At 42.9% G+C, this 17099-nt stretch overlaps 1 protein-coding gene and 1 long non-coding RNA gene across 2 annotated transcripts in view; one reads left to right on the plus strand and one right to left on the minus strand.

Moving 5' to 3' along the window:
• Nucleotides 1–17099, plus strand: part of LOC142203938 (uncharacterized) — a 1061686-nt gene that overhangs the window by 289124 nt on the left and 755463 nt on the right. The gene's annotated exons all lie outside the window — the stretch shown is intronic.
• Nucleotides 1–17099, minus strand: part of TMEM132D (transmembrane protein 132D) — a 713376-nt gene that overhangs the window by 32729 nt on the left and 663548 nt on the right. The window contains exons 6-8 of the mRNA XM_075274815.1: nt 12036–12241; nt 8865–9135; nt 7892–8083 (exon numbers count right to left, since the gene is read on the minus strand). Coding sequence (XP_075130916.1) covers nt 7892–8083; nt 8865–9135; nt 12036–12241 — 669 coding nt within the window. The remainder of the gene's footprint in view (nt 1–7891; nt 8084–8864; nt 9136–12035; nt 12242–17099) is intronic.

Raw genomic sequence — 17099 nt, forward strand, 5'->3', positions numbered from 1 at the left:
GGTGCCACAGTTGCCATCAGGTCCGGGAAGGCGGGAGTTTCAACAAGCCGGAACGCCAACCTCTCCTGGGCCAGCAGTTTAGCGATGTTGGCGTTCTAGGCTTGCGTGGGTGGGTGGTTAGCGGTGTATTTCTGCCGGCGCTCCAATGTCTGAGAGATGGTGGGTTGTTGTAAAGAAGCGCCTGATGGTGCCTTTGATGGTGCAGGAGAAGGAGATAAGACAGAAACAGGGGAGGATGAGGGAGAAGTCAACAAAGTGGCGGAGGCAGATGAAGTGATGTCCTGGCTCGTCCTCTGGAGTGCATCGCCAGCACTGTGAGCAGAGGCAGTGGCATGAACGGCGGGCGACGTTTGTCCTGCCGTTGCTGCCTGCCACTGATTCCATTGCTTGGATTCCAAATGACGGTGCATTGAAGTGGTGGACAGGTTGCTCTTCTCAGGGCCCCTACTCGATTTCGAGAGGCAAATTGTGTAGACGACACTATATCTGTCCTCGGCGCATTCCTTGAAAAAACTCTACACCTTCAAGAAACGTGCCCTCGATGGGGGAGTTTTTCTGGGCTGGGTACAAAAGGGAACATCTTCGGACATTCCGGGTCTGGCCTGGCTTCGGCAAAGCAGCTGACCTCTGCCTCTGGACATGTCTCTGCCTCTAGCTACCCTTTTTGGTGCTGCACCTGCCTCAACATCCACACTACTTTCCCAGCTTGACATCTGCCTTGTCCAGGTGGGGTCGGTGTCCTCGTCGTCCACCACCTCCTCTTCCAACTCCTGTCTCGCCTCCTCCTCCTGCACAATGCGCATGTCAACTGGCTGCCCTGACAGCAACTGCGTCTCATCGTCGTCGATGAGGGTGGGTTGCTGGTCATCCGCCACCAAATCGACCGGAGATGGAATGGAGGAGACTCTAGTGTTTGAGCATCTGGACACAGATACTCGTCTGTTAGGTCCGTGGAATCGCGAAATGGAGGGGCAGGTTGCGGTACAGTCAAAGGAAGGGAGAACAGCTCTGGGGAGCAGGGACAGTTGGGGTTATTGTTCTGAGAAGATTGGGAATTTTGGGTGGAAGGAGGACAAGACTGTTGGGTAAGAGGAGGTAGAGGCTGACTGGCTGGTGGACAATGTGCTTTAAGCGTTATCCGACAGCCATTGCAAGACCTGTTCCTGGTTCTCGGGCCTACTAATCTTTGTACCATTCAGCCTAGTTAATGTGGAACTTTTGTGCAAAGCGCAGAACTTAGGGCCCGCCTGATGTTAAGGGACACACGCTGGTACAAGGCTCAACTCACCCTAAGTGCCAAAAACACTGCTGGTGCAAGGCTCTACTCATGCCAAGGGCCTCAATCTCTGCTGGTAGCTCAGCTTAAGGTCATGTAACTTTGTTTGGAAGGGCTCATGTTAAGGGCTAGAAAAGTGAATTTTGGAAGGTCTTACCACATCACACACACACACACACACACACACACACACACACACACTCAAAATGACAGTTAAGGGTGAGGGCTTTTGGAATTCCCATTGCCTATTCCATTTGTGGTTGTCATGGGGAACGTGATTTAAAGGGGTGGTTGTTACTGTTTGTTGAGCTTAAATTGGGGTTTGTGTCCATCCATTTGGGGAGTAAAGAAGGTTTCCAGGTATTTTCCCACTTTGATAGAGGTTTTTTTGAATGTGGAAAGTGTGTAGTTGTTAGGCAGTGATGTTGGGGTAATAGAGGGTCTTTGGTGTGTTAGATGCCCCCAGACATGCTTCCCCTGCTGTCCCAGTGTCATTCCAGAGGTGTTGGCATCATTTCCTGGGGTGTCATAGTGGACTTGGTGACCCTCCAGACACGGATTTGGGTTTCCCCCTTAACGAGTATCTGTTCCCCATAGACTATAATGGGGTTCGAAACCCGTTCGAACACACGAACATTGAGCGGCTGTTCGAATCGAATTTCGAACCTCGAACATTTTAGTGTTCGCTCATCTCTATTAAGGAACAATTGTGCTGTAAGGATATTGAACTATTAGCTGTGAGCATGAGGCCTTATTACCTGCCAAGGGAACTATCATATGTTAGTGTGTTAGCTGCATATATCCCCCCCCCCCCTCAGCAAAAGCTGATTCTGCCTGTGAGGTGTTAAATGCTGTGGTGAGGCAGCTTTAATCATTACACCCAGGGCCGGCGTCAGCGCACGGCATAGTCGGGCAAGTGCCGGGGCCCACAGAGCCTCTGGGGGCCCCCTGGCACTTGCCTGTCACAATTTCAGCTTATCGGCGTCCGTCCGCCGATGAGCTGGAATACATACGCGATGCAGGAGCTGCGAGATCAGCTCCTGCTTTAAAGCTCCGACCCGGCTTGCGTGTGTAGGCGCGATGACGTCATCGCATCACGCCTACACACGCAAGCCGGGCCGGAGCTAAGCAGGAGCTGATCTCACAGCTCCTGCATCGCTTATGTGATTGGAGGGAGAGAGAGAGGAGCGTCGGGGGAACGAGGGAAGGTGAGTGATAGAAGGTGAGTTAAGTGTTTGTTTTGTATTACATATTAAGGCGAAACATAATGAAGGGGGCCCATGAAACTGGGGGCAAATGAAGGGGAGGGGGGGAACGGCATGACACTGGAGAACATGAAGGGGGTGGGGAGAGAACGGCATGAAACTGGGGACAGAGATGGAGGGGGCCCAAAGAAACTGGGGGGCAAATGAAGGGGAGGGGGGAACAGCATGACACTGGGGCAGATGGAGGGGGGGGGGGAGAACAGCATGACACTGGGGCAGATGGAGGGGGTGGGGAGAGAACGGCATGGAACTGGGGACAGAGATGGAGGGGGCCCAATGAAACTGAAGGGGCAAATGAAGGGGAGGGGGGGAACGGCATGACACTGGGGCAGAGACGGGGGACATGAAACTGTGGGCAGATGAAGGGGGAGAACGTGATGAAACTGGGGACAGAGATGGAGGGGGGACATGAAACTGGGGGCAGAAGAAGGGTGTATATGAAACTGGGGGAGAGATGGAGGGGGGGCATATAATTTACAGGTGACTGTAGGAGGATTATACTGTGTGGGAGCACATAATGAATGAGTGGGTGGAATCAACATAAAAGTGGGTGGAGCTAAATTTGCAGCGGCGCGCAGAGCCCCATTTTGCCCCTCTTTCTGCTCTTTAAAAGATTGGGAGGTATGGCGTTGGTGACGCCACACTCCTGCATGACGTCACTCGCTTCATCTGCAACGCACAGTGTCTCCACTCCCCCACCTCCTTTACAAGGGGGCCCACTGAGGCTCTGTTGCCCAAGGGCCCATAAAAACCTGGAGCCGGCCCTGATTACACCCCCATGCCCTCCTCCTTGTGTCTGGAGATTTCAACCATGTCTCTCTACCAATCACTCTTCTCAGCTTCACACAGTATGTAGCCTGCCACACAAGAGACAACAAAACAGTGTACTTGTTCTTTGTAATGTAGGGGAGACATACAGCTCATCAGCCCTACCTCCCCTAGGTAGATCGGATCACAACCTGGTGCATCTGTGACCGATACACAAGTCGCTCGTGCATAGACAACCAGCTATTACTCATACAGTAAGGATCTGGTCAGAAGACTGTGTGGGGGCTTTGAGGGATTGTTTTGATACAACTGCATGGGAAGTGCTGCAAAATTCCCATCTGAATGACATTGAGGGGCTCACACACTGCATAATGGACTACATTAATTTCTGTGTAAACAACACAGTATCCACAAAAGTGGTAAGGTGTTTCTGTAATAACAAACCATGGATCAACTCTGAAAATAAAAGCTCTTCTCGAGGAGAAAAAGATGGCCTTCAGATCTGGAGACAGGAAATGCCTGGGTGTTGTGCAGAAGGAATTGAGGCGGCAAATTGGGGAGGGAAAAGCCAATTACAGGTGGAAGATGGAGCAGCAAATGGCTGAAGGATGTGACAGTAGAGTTTGTAATAGCCTTAAAGCAATATCTTGTCACAGTCAACCCATCTCCCAGACAGAAGGAGACACCAAATGGCCTAATGAACTAAATCTATTCTTCAACAGATTTGATCACACACCACCCCCTCCAACCCCAGCATGTCATTCAACACTCCTCCCCCCCATGCTGAGGCCCCACCCCCTCCTGCTTGCTCAAATCAAACCAGTTCCTTTTTCAGCCAGCAGCCATCTGGCCACAATCTGATCTTCACAGAGTCTCAAGTGTGTAGGGAAATCAGGAAGATAAAAGTGGATAAGGCTGAAGGACCCAATAGGATAAGCGTGAAAGTCCTTAAAACGTGTGGCAATCGGCTGTGTGGTGCTATTACACACCTACAATATGAGCCTTAAGCTGGGAGTGGTACCACAACTGTGGAAAACATCTTGTGTGGTACCAGTTCCAGACGCCTCATCCGACGGACCTCAATGGCTATAGACCTGTAGCACTGACATCCCACTTGATGAAGGTCTTAGAGAGACTGGTTCTGACACATCTATGACCTCTAGTGAGCTCTGCTCTCTCTCACCTGGAAAAAACAGGGAACACTGTGAGAATAATGTTCTTTGATATCTCCAGTACTTTTAACACCATTCAGCCAGGGCTACTGAGAGACAAGCTGGATCTTGTTGGAGTGGACCATCACCAGTCCAACTGGATCCTAGACTACCTCACAAACCAACCTAAGTATTTGAGAGCCCAGGGCTATGTGTCTGACATTGTGATCTGTAGTACAGGGGCACCACAAGGTACAGTTCTTGCTCCTTTCCTCTTCACACTGTACACTGCTAACTTTAGGTGCAACTCATCTAACTGTTACTTGCAAAAGTAGTCGCATGACTCTGCTATAGTAGGTCTCATCACAGACAGAGACGAAAAGGAGTACAGAGACTTGAACTGGGATTTTGTGGAATGGTGCCAGTGGAAACACCTCAGGATTAATGCTGGGAAAACCAAGGAAATGATGGTGAACTTTAGTAAGCGGAGATATGCTCCAAAACCAGTGGAAATCCAGGGGACGGGCATTGAGATAGTTGAGACCTATAAGTACTGGGTGTGCTCCTCAATAATAAGCTGGACTGGGCTGATCACCTGGATGCGCTGCACCGAAAAGGTCACAGCTGGCTCTAACTGCTCAGGAGGTCAGGCGGCACATTCTTAGGACCTTTTTCAACTCCGTGGTAGCATTATCCATATTCTTCAGAGTGGCCTACTGAGGGAGCAGCATACCAACCAAGGATAGAAATAGTCTTGACAGGCTGATTAGAAGAGCCAGCTCTATCCTAGGGAGCCCCCTGGACCCAGTACATGTGGTGGGTGACTGAAGGATACTGTCCATGATGAGCTCCATGCTGGAGAACAACTCCCATTGCATGTATGAGATGTGACAGCACTGATCAGTACTGTCAGTGACCGACTGCTTCACCTCAAGTGCGCGAAGGAGTGTTATTGGAGATCCTTCCTCCCAACCGCGGTCAGGTAACACTGAGGTGAGCGAAGATCACTCCGCACAGAGAACTAAATGATCCTGAGTCTTTTTCTTCTTAGTTTCTATGAGTTTGTATGTGTTCTTTCTTGAATATTTTACTGTATTATCCATGCTGCTGTAACACACTGAATTTCCCCATGGCGGAACTGTCAAAGGATTAGCTTATTTTATCTTTATATTATATCCAGCATTTAGGAAAATTTAGATCTCTTGGTTTCTTGTAAGAATAGAATGTGACCACACGGTCTATCTGAATTTTTTTGTGTTTACTTACTAATATTTAGATTCCTTTTTTACTTTATATTTACACTGTGTGTACATATATCCTCCTCAGTGAAAAATAATCTAATGATATAATATAATTTGACCATTCAGTTCTTAAATGTGTATTATTTTATATTAATGCTTAAGTTTATCAGTTTCTGCTGGCTAACGGCATGGAATAGGCTGCCAAATGCTTTTCTTTCCAAAGTTTTTGTAAATTTTAAATTTAACCTGTAAGTTTTTTTCCAACTGTGTGCTCCATGGCCTAATGTGCTCCCTGAGATTCCCAGTTTGCATCGAACAGGAGATGTTTTGAAGTACATTGACGTGATGTTTCCTTTCAAGTATATCCATTTTAAATTGAAGTGATTTTTCACATAAAGACAACAAATATTGTACCTTATACACAGCATGAGCTATAAAAGATGAATGTTTGAAAAAACAGAATCCTGCCTAGAGTTTAAACAAACAGATGTGTCCACCCTTAAAGGAGTATTCCCAAGAACATAATATATTTGCAGATAGTTAAAAGTAAAACAATTTTGCAAGTATAAATAGTTAAAAATTTAGCAGAGTTTTAAAGATTTTCTCTAACCATCTTAGTGGTGACAGTCTGTTGTCTTGATTGTCTTCCAAGTGTTACAACCACAAAAGCAGAAACTTTCTATGGTCTGGGACTTGTCAGGAACCCAGCCATGATTTTTTTTTTATTGTAGTTGGATTATCAAACAGGGACATTACATGTATCAGAAGATATCTTGGCCACATTAAGGAAATCATGGCTGATTTTTTGACCTTAGAAAGGTCCTAAATTCATGGTCATATTCACTGGCAAGCAATCAAGACAACAACTTTTGACTAGGGTTGAGCCGATCTTGACTTTTCAGGATCAATTTTAAAATCCGATTTCCGATCATTTTTCATTTGAACCCGATCTCGATCCCAATTCCGATCCCAATGCAAGTCAATGGGATTTTTTTATTAATCGGAGATCGGATTTTAAAAGCAGTCCTATTCACTATACAGCATGGAATCTAACAATTGAACGCTTTAATTGTTAGAATCCACGCTGTGTAGTGAATAACTAAGTAGCCAGAGGATTTTTTTTTAATCCTCTGGCTACTTAGTCCCCCCTGGTGTCCACTTACCTGCAGAGATGGCTGCTGCGGTGTTCTTCTTCACCTCGCTGCCGCTCCACGCTGCTCTTCTAGCCTCGCTGCCCACTGCCTCCCAGATTAGGAGAGTGTGGGCGGGTACTGGGAGGGGAGATGTCACGTCTACCCGCCCTGTACCTGCCCACACTCTCCTAACTCTTCCTAGCTCTTTAAACACTAACCTGGGAGGCGGCGGCGGCGGCAGCGAGGCAAGAAGAGCAGCATGGAGCGGCAGCGAGGCGAAGAAGAAGAACACCGGAGCAGCCATCTCTGGAGGTAAGTAGCTACTAGATATGTTAGTTTATTCTCCCATTAGAATGAATGGAGGCAGCCGGCACACAGGGGGTTAAGGCTGTGTGCTGGCTGCTTCCATTCATTCCTATGGAACCACAGCTGAACCTTCACACTGAGTATACACTCCACTCAGAATGAGCAGAGCGTATACTCAGTGTGAAGGCTAAGCAAAGCATTGTGGGAAATAGTACCAATCTCGATCCCACCTAAAAAGATCATGTTCGGAATTCCGATCGCGGACGTGAAATTTTCTCGATCGCCGATCGGAATCCGATCTTTTCCGAACACGATCGCTCAACCCTACTTTTGACCTTGAGAAAATCTTTAAAACTATGCAAAATGTTTATATTACTTATATTTGCAAAAATGTTTGACTTTTAATTATCTACAAATGTAAAAATGGTTATGTACATGGGAATACCCTTATAAGTCAGTTCTGCATTGCGTGATAGCTCCAATTTCTCAAGGTACCAGTTGAATACAATATGACATGCTAACAACACCTTGGAAGGCTACAGTTCACAACAGAATCAATGGGTGGCACATATAGAATATCATATTGTGACGCAATGTCATGAAAAAAGATTGCCTTGAGAAAATATTCATCTTATAATACAGTCTTAATGTATTGGGACATGTCCATCCAAGAGAAAAAGAGTAAGGAAGAACAAATTTGTATAACATAAAATGTAGACAATCTGAAAATCATAAGCCACAGCTATAATACCTGTTTTGGAGAACTGAAATGCTCCTGGGCGATTGTGGTTGCATAGATTGCCCTGTTACTTCCAGGGCTAAGCTGAAGAGAAAGTGACAGTCCTGTTACCACCTGGATTCCAAGGTCTGTGACAGTCACCTTTTCATCCACTACCATCACAGTCTTCTCTGCCAGAATGGCATCAGAAAGTGGTGAAAGTATCTAAAAGTAGAAAAACAAATGAATAGAAGTATTTTATAATAGACTAGAGAAAGTACTTGACATTGTCCAGGGTGTAAAGTGTGGCTGCAAAGGATTACACCAAAATGAGGAAGATTACCTGTCAACGGCCAGCCCTCTTCAAGAGGTATGACTGAAAACTGTATTGTAATGCTAATTTTGTATATGAGGCTATTTAGAATGAAGGACCTGCGAACTTCTATTAGCTCATATGGGTAATGTGATATGATATGAAGGAAGGTCCTTGTTGTGGAAGTCATTGTTTCTATGTTTGTTTTTCTTTAGTATGCAGAGAATGGTACAGCCTAGAGAGCTGAAACCCAGTCTAAAATCCTCAGAAGTTCCTGACTTATTTATGTGCCAAATTTAGTGCAGATTGGTCCAGTCATTTGGCCATGCATAAAGAACGGGACAAAAAACTCAATTTACATATTGACTATTACAGTACATCCAAGTACTAGTGAACTTTCCATGTTGTACCATTCCAGTAAACGTATAACTGTAACTAACATTAAAAAGTTCTTAACACAGTATCACAGAAGGCAAATAAGTATCCTCAATATTTCAGCACATAATGTATGTGATGTGAATGTAATGTGATGTAATGTATGTTGCTTTGTGAATTAGACATTTATTATAATGAACTATAATCTTCATGATCTAAATATGGAAGCATTTTTTTTTCCAGGAAGTATACTGAAGTATTATTACTTATTCTACTGTCGAGGAGATTGTACACATTGACCAAGTGCTTTATTGTTACCTGTAATGTGGTCATACCAACTTCTTGTCCAATCAGAATCTGTCCTTCAAGGCTCACAACTTTAGACTCATCCATTTGGATAAATTCACTTATTAAATCAGTGATATCCACTTGCCAGTCAGATCCAAGCAGATACAAAAGTTGGCCGGGAGTTTCCGAGGACTCAGCTATGAACTGGGTAAGAACCCGAAGGATGGCATGCTGATATTGGAGGGTACATCCCCTTCCCTTTTTGTCTTCATCGTCGTCATCATCACTGTCCCTAACTGGTCTGCAAAAGAATGTTATATCATTTTACCTTAGCAATTTTATTAAGCAGCTCGATGGATGTGTGCAAACTTTTGTTTGAGATATACAATATAGTAGCTACCAAATACAACATACTTATTCTCTCAGGCGGTCCAGTCATTCATTTGAATTGGTTTGCAAAGTGACCGCCCGTGAGCATTTTGTGCATGTCCGCGGCGAAACAGTTTTTCTTTTTTAACCGGATACAAAGTCCTGCATGTCTGACTATTTGTACGGTAAAAAAAAAATGGTTTCGCCATAAAGAAGCACAAAACACGGGCAGTCACTTTGCAAACCCATTCCAGTGATAGCATTTGAAAACTGACTGCCGGGTTTCCGTCCCCTGTCCAGTTTCTCGGGTCAGAAGACAGAAAACCAGCAGGATTGCCTAAAGCAGACATGAGCGCAGGTGTGAGCCCACCCTGACAGCAGTTCTCCCATTGAGATTACTCTCCCACTTCTCAAACTGTAAAAGAGAGCTCTTTGAAAAAAAAAAAAAAAAATTATTTAGATTCAATTTAGACAGTGCGTAAATTAGTCAGCGTTAGTGAATGTAAATCTATGAGCTACTGTCAATATCAATCAGTTAGTTTTAGTCAACATTAGACCTTCAGCACCAGTCTGTCACCATCAGTCAGCATCAGTGCATTAGTCCAGCATTGTCAGCGTTAGTCCATCAGTGTCAGTAAATAGGGGAAAATATAATTATTTTAAAGGACCTTAATAAAACATTTTAGGCAATAATAGGGTTTGGGGAAAATGATTTTAGTACGTATTTCTGTCTATTGTGTGCTATTCTCCACCTTGTATAGAAAAATAAAAAAGGAATTCTCATATTTAGAACAACCCTTATCCAGACCAGAAAGTGGCTAAAACAAGTGTTTATCACATTGACAGTCAAGTTTGTTTAAGGCTTCTTTTTTTCCATGGTGGCACTGTAGGAAAATTGAACACTAGAGATGAGCGAGTAGTACTTGATCAAGTAGGTATTCGATCGAATACTACGGTATTCGAAATACTCGTATTCGATCGAGTACCACTCGCTGTTCGAATGTAAAAGTTCGATGCAGAACCAGCATTGATTGGACGAATGCTATACAGTCGGCCAATCAATGCTGGTTCTTCTCCTACCTTTAGAAGTCTTCTCCGTGCAGCTTCCCCGCGGCGTCTTCCAGCTCTTCATTCACTCTGCCAGGCATCGGGCCTGGGCAGAGCTGACTGCACTTGTAGTGCGGGCATGCGCAGTCGGCTCTGCCCAGGCCTGATGCCTGGCAGAGTGAATGAAGAGCCGGAAGACGCCCGGGGACGCTGCAAGGAGAAGACTGCACGGAGGATCCAGCCTGACCCTTACTCGTGGACTTGGTAAGTATAATTTGATTGAACGTTGCCTACCCCTGAAACGAGCATTCCCCCCCCCCCATAGACTATAATAGAGTTCGATATTCGATTAGAGTAGTCGAATATTGAGGGGCTACTCGAAGCGAATATCGAACCTCGAACATTTTACTGTTCGCTCATCTCTATTGAACACGTACCTTTCTGTCAATAAAGATCATGGCCAGTTAGGGAAGACATCTTAATATAACTAAGCAAAGGAGCTGTTTGAAGATTTAAAAATGTCCCCAAGCTTAAAAGGGGTTTTAGAAATTCTATTATTTAAGGAAATCATTCTTAGATTATGTGACTATTGATGAATAAGAGGCTATGTTTTACAGAGCTATATTGGCCACTTAGAAGAAATGATTGTGAAAACCCTCCATTGGGTATATGCTTGTAATCAGCTGGATTGGTGACCATTAGATGATAGACTAGGACTGCTCAGAGAAAAGTCTAAGAGTACACCAGATTTTAAAACAGCATTAGACACTGGGGCGGTTTAAGACTATCTAGACTAGGCTCACACCTCCCGAGAAGTAGTAACGAAACATACATGGAGTTAGCCTGAAGAAGACGCCAGTTCAGTGCCAAAACGCGTAGCCCATTGTCTTACGTTCGGTTGGAACCAATAAAGTGTGCCCATTCATTTAAATATCAAGTTTCTCTGCCAATACCTTGTCACTAACCGGACTGACAGTGCTCAACCATTTATCTCAGTTTTTCCTTTATATGTCATTATGACCAACGGTTGTTGGTTGTCACTGAGTAAGATCAGCAGCTGGTTTATAAAACAGACACTACTTTTCATTTACAACCATAAAAAAATTAAGATCTACTATTCTAGTGGGGCGCCAGGACTTCTAACCCTTAGACAATATTAGTTTATCTGCCCTATAGTCTTCAATGTAAGGTAATTGTAATTGTATCATACTTGTGGCATATCTGAGTTTATTTTGTAATACCCAAAACTGTATATGCCTTGCAACAAATCACACTGTAAAATAGTTCTTTGGCAAAAAGTCACAGATAAATCAAGCCCATTTTTTGTGTATAGTGAATCATTTAGCACTACAAATATTGATGATTCAGTTTTATGACCCTATTAATCCTGAGAAAATATGCTAATTACTCTAGATATGAAGCTTCATATGGTATTGTATTGATTTTTTTAACCTTTTTTAATGAAGGTCATTTCCAACAATTTCCTGTTTATTGCACTGTTTTTCATGTTGATGTTGAACGAAATGCAGTTCTTTACATCTGTTCTCAAGATTGCATTGAATTTGACATAAACACGTTAGCAGGATTATATGACTAGCATGTATAACACAAGTTGCTCTTACGTATGAGGTTAGGAGATACTATTAATCCTTAGGTAAGGTAATCAATACTAAGAACCCATTTAGCAGTCCTGTGTTCATGCTTATGTTATGCGCTGGAAGCCATTGATTCCACGGGCTAATGACTTGTGCAAATTGATGTTAAGCACAATAACGCTGAACATACCTCTTATTTGCCATTATGGGAACCCTCCAACCTTTGATCTGATTTAATTCAGTGTCAGACACATCTATCAGCAGAGGAAGCCGTGGGACCCACACTGTCATTTCTAGTGAGGGCTTGAAATTTTGATAGGAGAAATTCACAATGGCATTAACCTTTCCTTTCATTTCCTTTCCATTTACAAAGACATAGTCGCAACGGTCTGAAACCTGTTAAAGGGAAAAAGAACAAGTTCATTGGCTTACAGACCTCCAGGGAAATTTTACATAGCAATGAATTGTTTCTTCTAGAGACTTGCAGAAATTAACATATAGGACAACCGATCTAATTAAATAAGAGTTACTCTAGAAAATGGAGGAATAGAAGACATGGAGATTTATAGGCTTCATTTTATTTACTCTCTAAGCAGCCTTGATTGTTGTCAAGGATTTCATTATTCTCCTGTTAGGATTTCATGTTCATCATGTTCATCAGAGCATACTATATTCAAGATGTAACATCCTTCCTAATGCAACATGTTCAAGTATACAGAGTGGCAGAATATTACCCCAATTACTATGAGTAGTCTTATGTTGCAAAATATTCCTCATCCATTATTTCTATGCATATGTAACTCAGATGACATTGCACATTGGATGTTTTCTGGTGATTGACAAAATATCTCAGTCGACTGACATCAGCATAGCAATATGTAATGGAATCTGTCACACACGAGACACTTACATGAACTACTTGCTGTCACATATTTGTGAGATATTTGTGTATATGAAAACATGGCATAATGTTTCATTCATGTTTCACAATGACTGATATGTGTTAAGATGTTTTCCTTGGAACTGGTAGGAAATACATATTAACAAAGAAGTAGACCATTTAGCCTAAAATTTAGTTATTGCCCTCCACCCACTATTATAGTATGGTTTTAGATGTTTAAATAGGGAAGACTATAGCAATGAAGAGTTTTCCTTTTAGAGATCTAGAGTCTATTCATAGATTCCCAATTTCTCATCATTTGTAGGAGAATGTTGGTAGAACTCCCCTTTGGTCTGGTTTCCTTGTCCCTTGTGTAATGTTTTCTAACATTACAAAACATGTAAAGGGATACCATCTTGATCATTCATCCACCCATCAAAGTAAAAACAGGCTGGATCTCACATCCCACAGGACCCAATGTGGCTATGTGTGCAACCACTATGGTACACATGCTCTTGAGAGGTTACTGCTGGACATGAAGAATGGATAAAATAATTGGCTGGGATCAGGTTATGATTTTATTTTTTATGCAGATCCTGAAAGCATTAATTATAAGCAACTGTATCCTTACATACAACATAAAGATGTGTCCACACTTAACTAACAACCAGTTTGGTTCCAGGATTCAATTTCTCATAAAACCAATTCAATATAATAACGGAACATGATGACAAGAGAAAAGCCGCAATTCACCCTAGAAAAGTTTGGTGTATGTTGCATCTTGCCCATGACCCATGAACTATGTGGGCAAGACAAGGAGGGAGCTTCACCGCAGGATATTAGTCCATGTGGGAAACATCAATCAGAGGGAGGACAGACCTCATAGTACCCATTTTAGGGAGCAACATGGGGGGGATCCATCCCTATTAAGGTTTCAGGGTATTGAGATCATATGCAAGCTGACGTGTGTGTGTGGGGTGATTGGGATCAATTACCTCTCATTAATCCCATATATGTTGGTTCTCTGCCAAAGAAACAGTCTTTTATAGTCTCAAAAAAGAAGCAACAAAAAGCGGCAGTCACCATTCATGAATAAGGTTACTTCATTCAGTCAATAACTTTCAGCATGGTAATACTGTGAGATGTGGGGAGAACAAACAGGCAACAGGAGGAAAAGGTAAGGGTAAAGGAAAGGGGGCGGAAAAGGGGAAACACAGACAGATGAGCAGAGAAGGATATAAAGAAATGAAACAAAACTCAAAGAATGGGTGGCAAAATGGAGCAGTCACAGAAAAGGGTAAAGAAGGGATAAAAAAGGGGGACAAAAGGGGGAAGAGAGAAAGAGAAAAGGGAAAGGTAAGAGAAAAGAAATGAGATAGCCCCCAATTATGAATAAACATTTTCGTAACCACCCCTCCTCCTCACATTCATTGGGAAGAACTGATATAACGTATAATGAATAGAAGAGTCCTAAATAACTACTAAAGGGGTAAAAAATATCCCACCATAGAGGGGTAGGTGTCAGAGATCCACAAACTATTCAGTTAGAATCTCAGTCTCATGATAAATGAACATGAGAACAATATATACCAGATGATTCAAATAGTGAGGTTAACCTAACCCAAAATACGGGGATGAATGCTTAAATTAGTGACTCATATATGGAGTAATAAACTCCATATACCAACACCAAAAAAGGAGTATTAATCAATTCTCATACTAGGTAGTCACTCCTCCCAAATGCACACCAAGTGTAACGAGGTCATGATAAATTAGAGACTCCCAATCTGATAATATTGGAGCCACCCTAACCTCTCTCTTGCTCTCAACGCATTTCCCTAACTACAGTTCATCAGGAGAGCAATGTATCACAACTACAGTGCAACAACTAGAGAGTCCTTGTGGTTAAAACCATGGTTCCTGGCGCACTGATGGTGGGCACGAGTACTTCAAACATAATCAGCTATTGAATATTCAATAGTAACACTAAAGAGTGTCTAATAAATGTGGTGCAAAGTATAATAGAATTCTGGTACATTTTGCTTAGTAAATCTCCATTGTATATATTATAGTATGCCTGATGTGTTAGTAATTCTATGTATTATATGATACAAATGTTATAAAGTTCTGTGCAGTGGTCTCCTAGCAGACATTACTTTTAGCTGACAGTGATGTGTGTATCTGCGTAATAATGTCTTAGCTATGCAATATAAAAGTTTCTATGCCATCTTATATTGACCTAAGTTAGAACTTTTTGTGACATCTGTAGGTTTGTTGGATGAATGCCATAAATAGATTACAGTTAAATTTGGATTAGACACAGACTTAATACATATCATCGGTATTAAATCCAAAATGTGTATGTGGAGAAAAATAACTTGCAAGAAGAATACATTTAATCATGATTCATGTCTCAGTACAAGGAGCTTCCAAGACAACCTGGCGCGTCAAAGATTGTCTTTGGGTTAAGGACATTGACAAAGAGTCCAGCTTGGCTCTTGTGATAGTTGAATTGACATCAGTGAGAAGCATTAGCTTAGAATTTGGAGTTCTTTGGAAGCAGTTCAGAAAGGTTCTGTTGTCATCTGCTAATCAGCTTTACAAGCAAGTGGGCGGAGGGAGGATTTAGGAGAAGGGGAAGGTTTCTCTTTCATTTCGCTACCACTGTACTCTGCAGCCAATTTTGCTGGTTTCTGATTAGAAATTCAAGCCATGCAAAGCCAGGAGTTTTGATCTTGGGACTTTTCATTTAAAATATGCCAATGTACTCTACAATTGGAGGAGATATCAATTTTGGGGGCATCTTAATTTTGTCTGTTTAGTTTGCGTCCTTGCATACATAATATAGATGGCTGAAGCGTTTTCTTGGTTCACACTGTTGATGACAATAACTAGAGATGAGCGAGTAGTATTCGATCGAGTAGATATTCGATCGAATACTAAGGTATTCAAAATACTCGTACTTGATCGAGTACCACTCGCTATTTGAATGGAAAGATTCGATGCAGAACCAGCGTTGATTGGCCAAATGCTATACAGTCGGCCAATCAACGCTAGTTCTTCTCCTACCTTTAGAAGTCTTCTCCATGCAGCGTCCCCGCAGCGTCTTCTGGCTCTGAATTCACTCTGCCAGGCATCGGGCCTGGGCAGAGCCGACTGCGCATGCCCACGCTACAAGAAAATGGCCGCTTTAACTGTAAGCGGCCATTTTCTTGTAGTGCGGGCATGCGCAGTCGGCTCTGCCCAGGCCCGATGCCTGGTAGAGTGAATTCAGAGCCGGAAGACGCTGCGGGGACGCTGCACGGAGAAGACTTCTCGGAGAATCCAGCCCGACCCTCACTCGTGGACTTGGTAAGTTCAATTTGATCGAATGTTGCCTACCCCTGTAACAAGCATTTTCCCCCATAGACTATAATAGGATTCGATTAGTCGAATATTGAGGGGCTACTCGAAACAAATATCGAATATCGAATATTTCACTGTTCGCTCATCTCTAATAATAACCTTTAGGTTACACTATCACTATCCGACTGGAGGGGGTCTGACTCTAAACATCCCTGCTGATCAGATATTGCGTATGTTGCATAATGTCTACAAAGTAGTGGCTGTGCAGGGTATGTCATCTTTGACCGTCTCTAAAAAAAATACGGTCTTCTACACTTTCCTATATAGTTGGAATACTGATATGTAGATATATACTGAACTAACAGAGATCAAAATAACACTGTGTTGGTTTCTTCTGAATGAATGGGGGTCTGTTGATACTTTGAAAGAGGACCTTTCATGTCCTCATCAATGTGCGGTTATATATACTGCAGGAAAACTGAAACTGTGCTGAATTCAACGCACTATTATCTTTCCCGGTATGTGCCCCGGTGCTGGAGTTATCGGTGCCATTAATTTCACCACTGATATCTCCCCACTGTCAGAAGGATGGACCTTACATAATATTAAACCACACATTGATGAGGACATATATGCCAGATATGCTGTTGTGAAATCCCCAGTGGAGAACCCACTATGATCTACAGTAGCAGCACTCATCCACATGATGCAAATAACCCAAGTCACTTTGCACTGTAGGTTTTCAGACCCATAGCATGTCAATTATTGTTGCAGGTTGCAATTATGACTAGTACTACTGGTAAGCCATAGTATAAACCACTGATTTTCGGTATTTTTTCCAAAGCAACTTGCAGCCACAGCTTGCTGAGTCCAAATCGACAATGACATTAGAAATGTTCATTCTTTAGTTAACCCTTCATAATATGGATATGCCCTTACATCTACAGAAACAGTGAAAATAACTTCAATTTATAAAAAAAAGGCATTTACATGGCACACAATCTCCCATATCAATCATCAGAGGCGTGC

Source organism: Leptodactylus fuscus, chromosome 1 (genome assembly GCF_031893055.1).
Source record: "Leptodactylus fuscus isolate aLepFus1 chromosome 1, aLepFus1.hap2, whole genome shotgun sequence".
Taxonomy (NCBI): Eukaryota; Metazoa; Chordata; class Amphibia; order Anura; family Leptodactylidae; genus Leptodactylus; species Leptodactylus fuscus.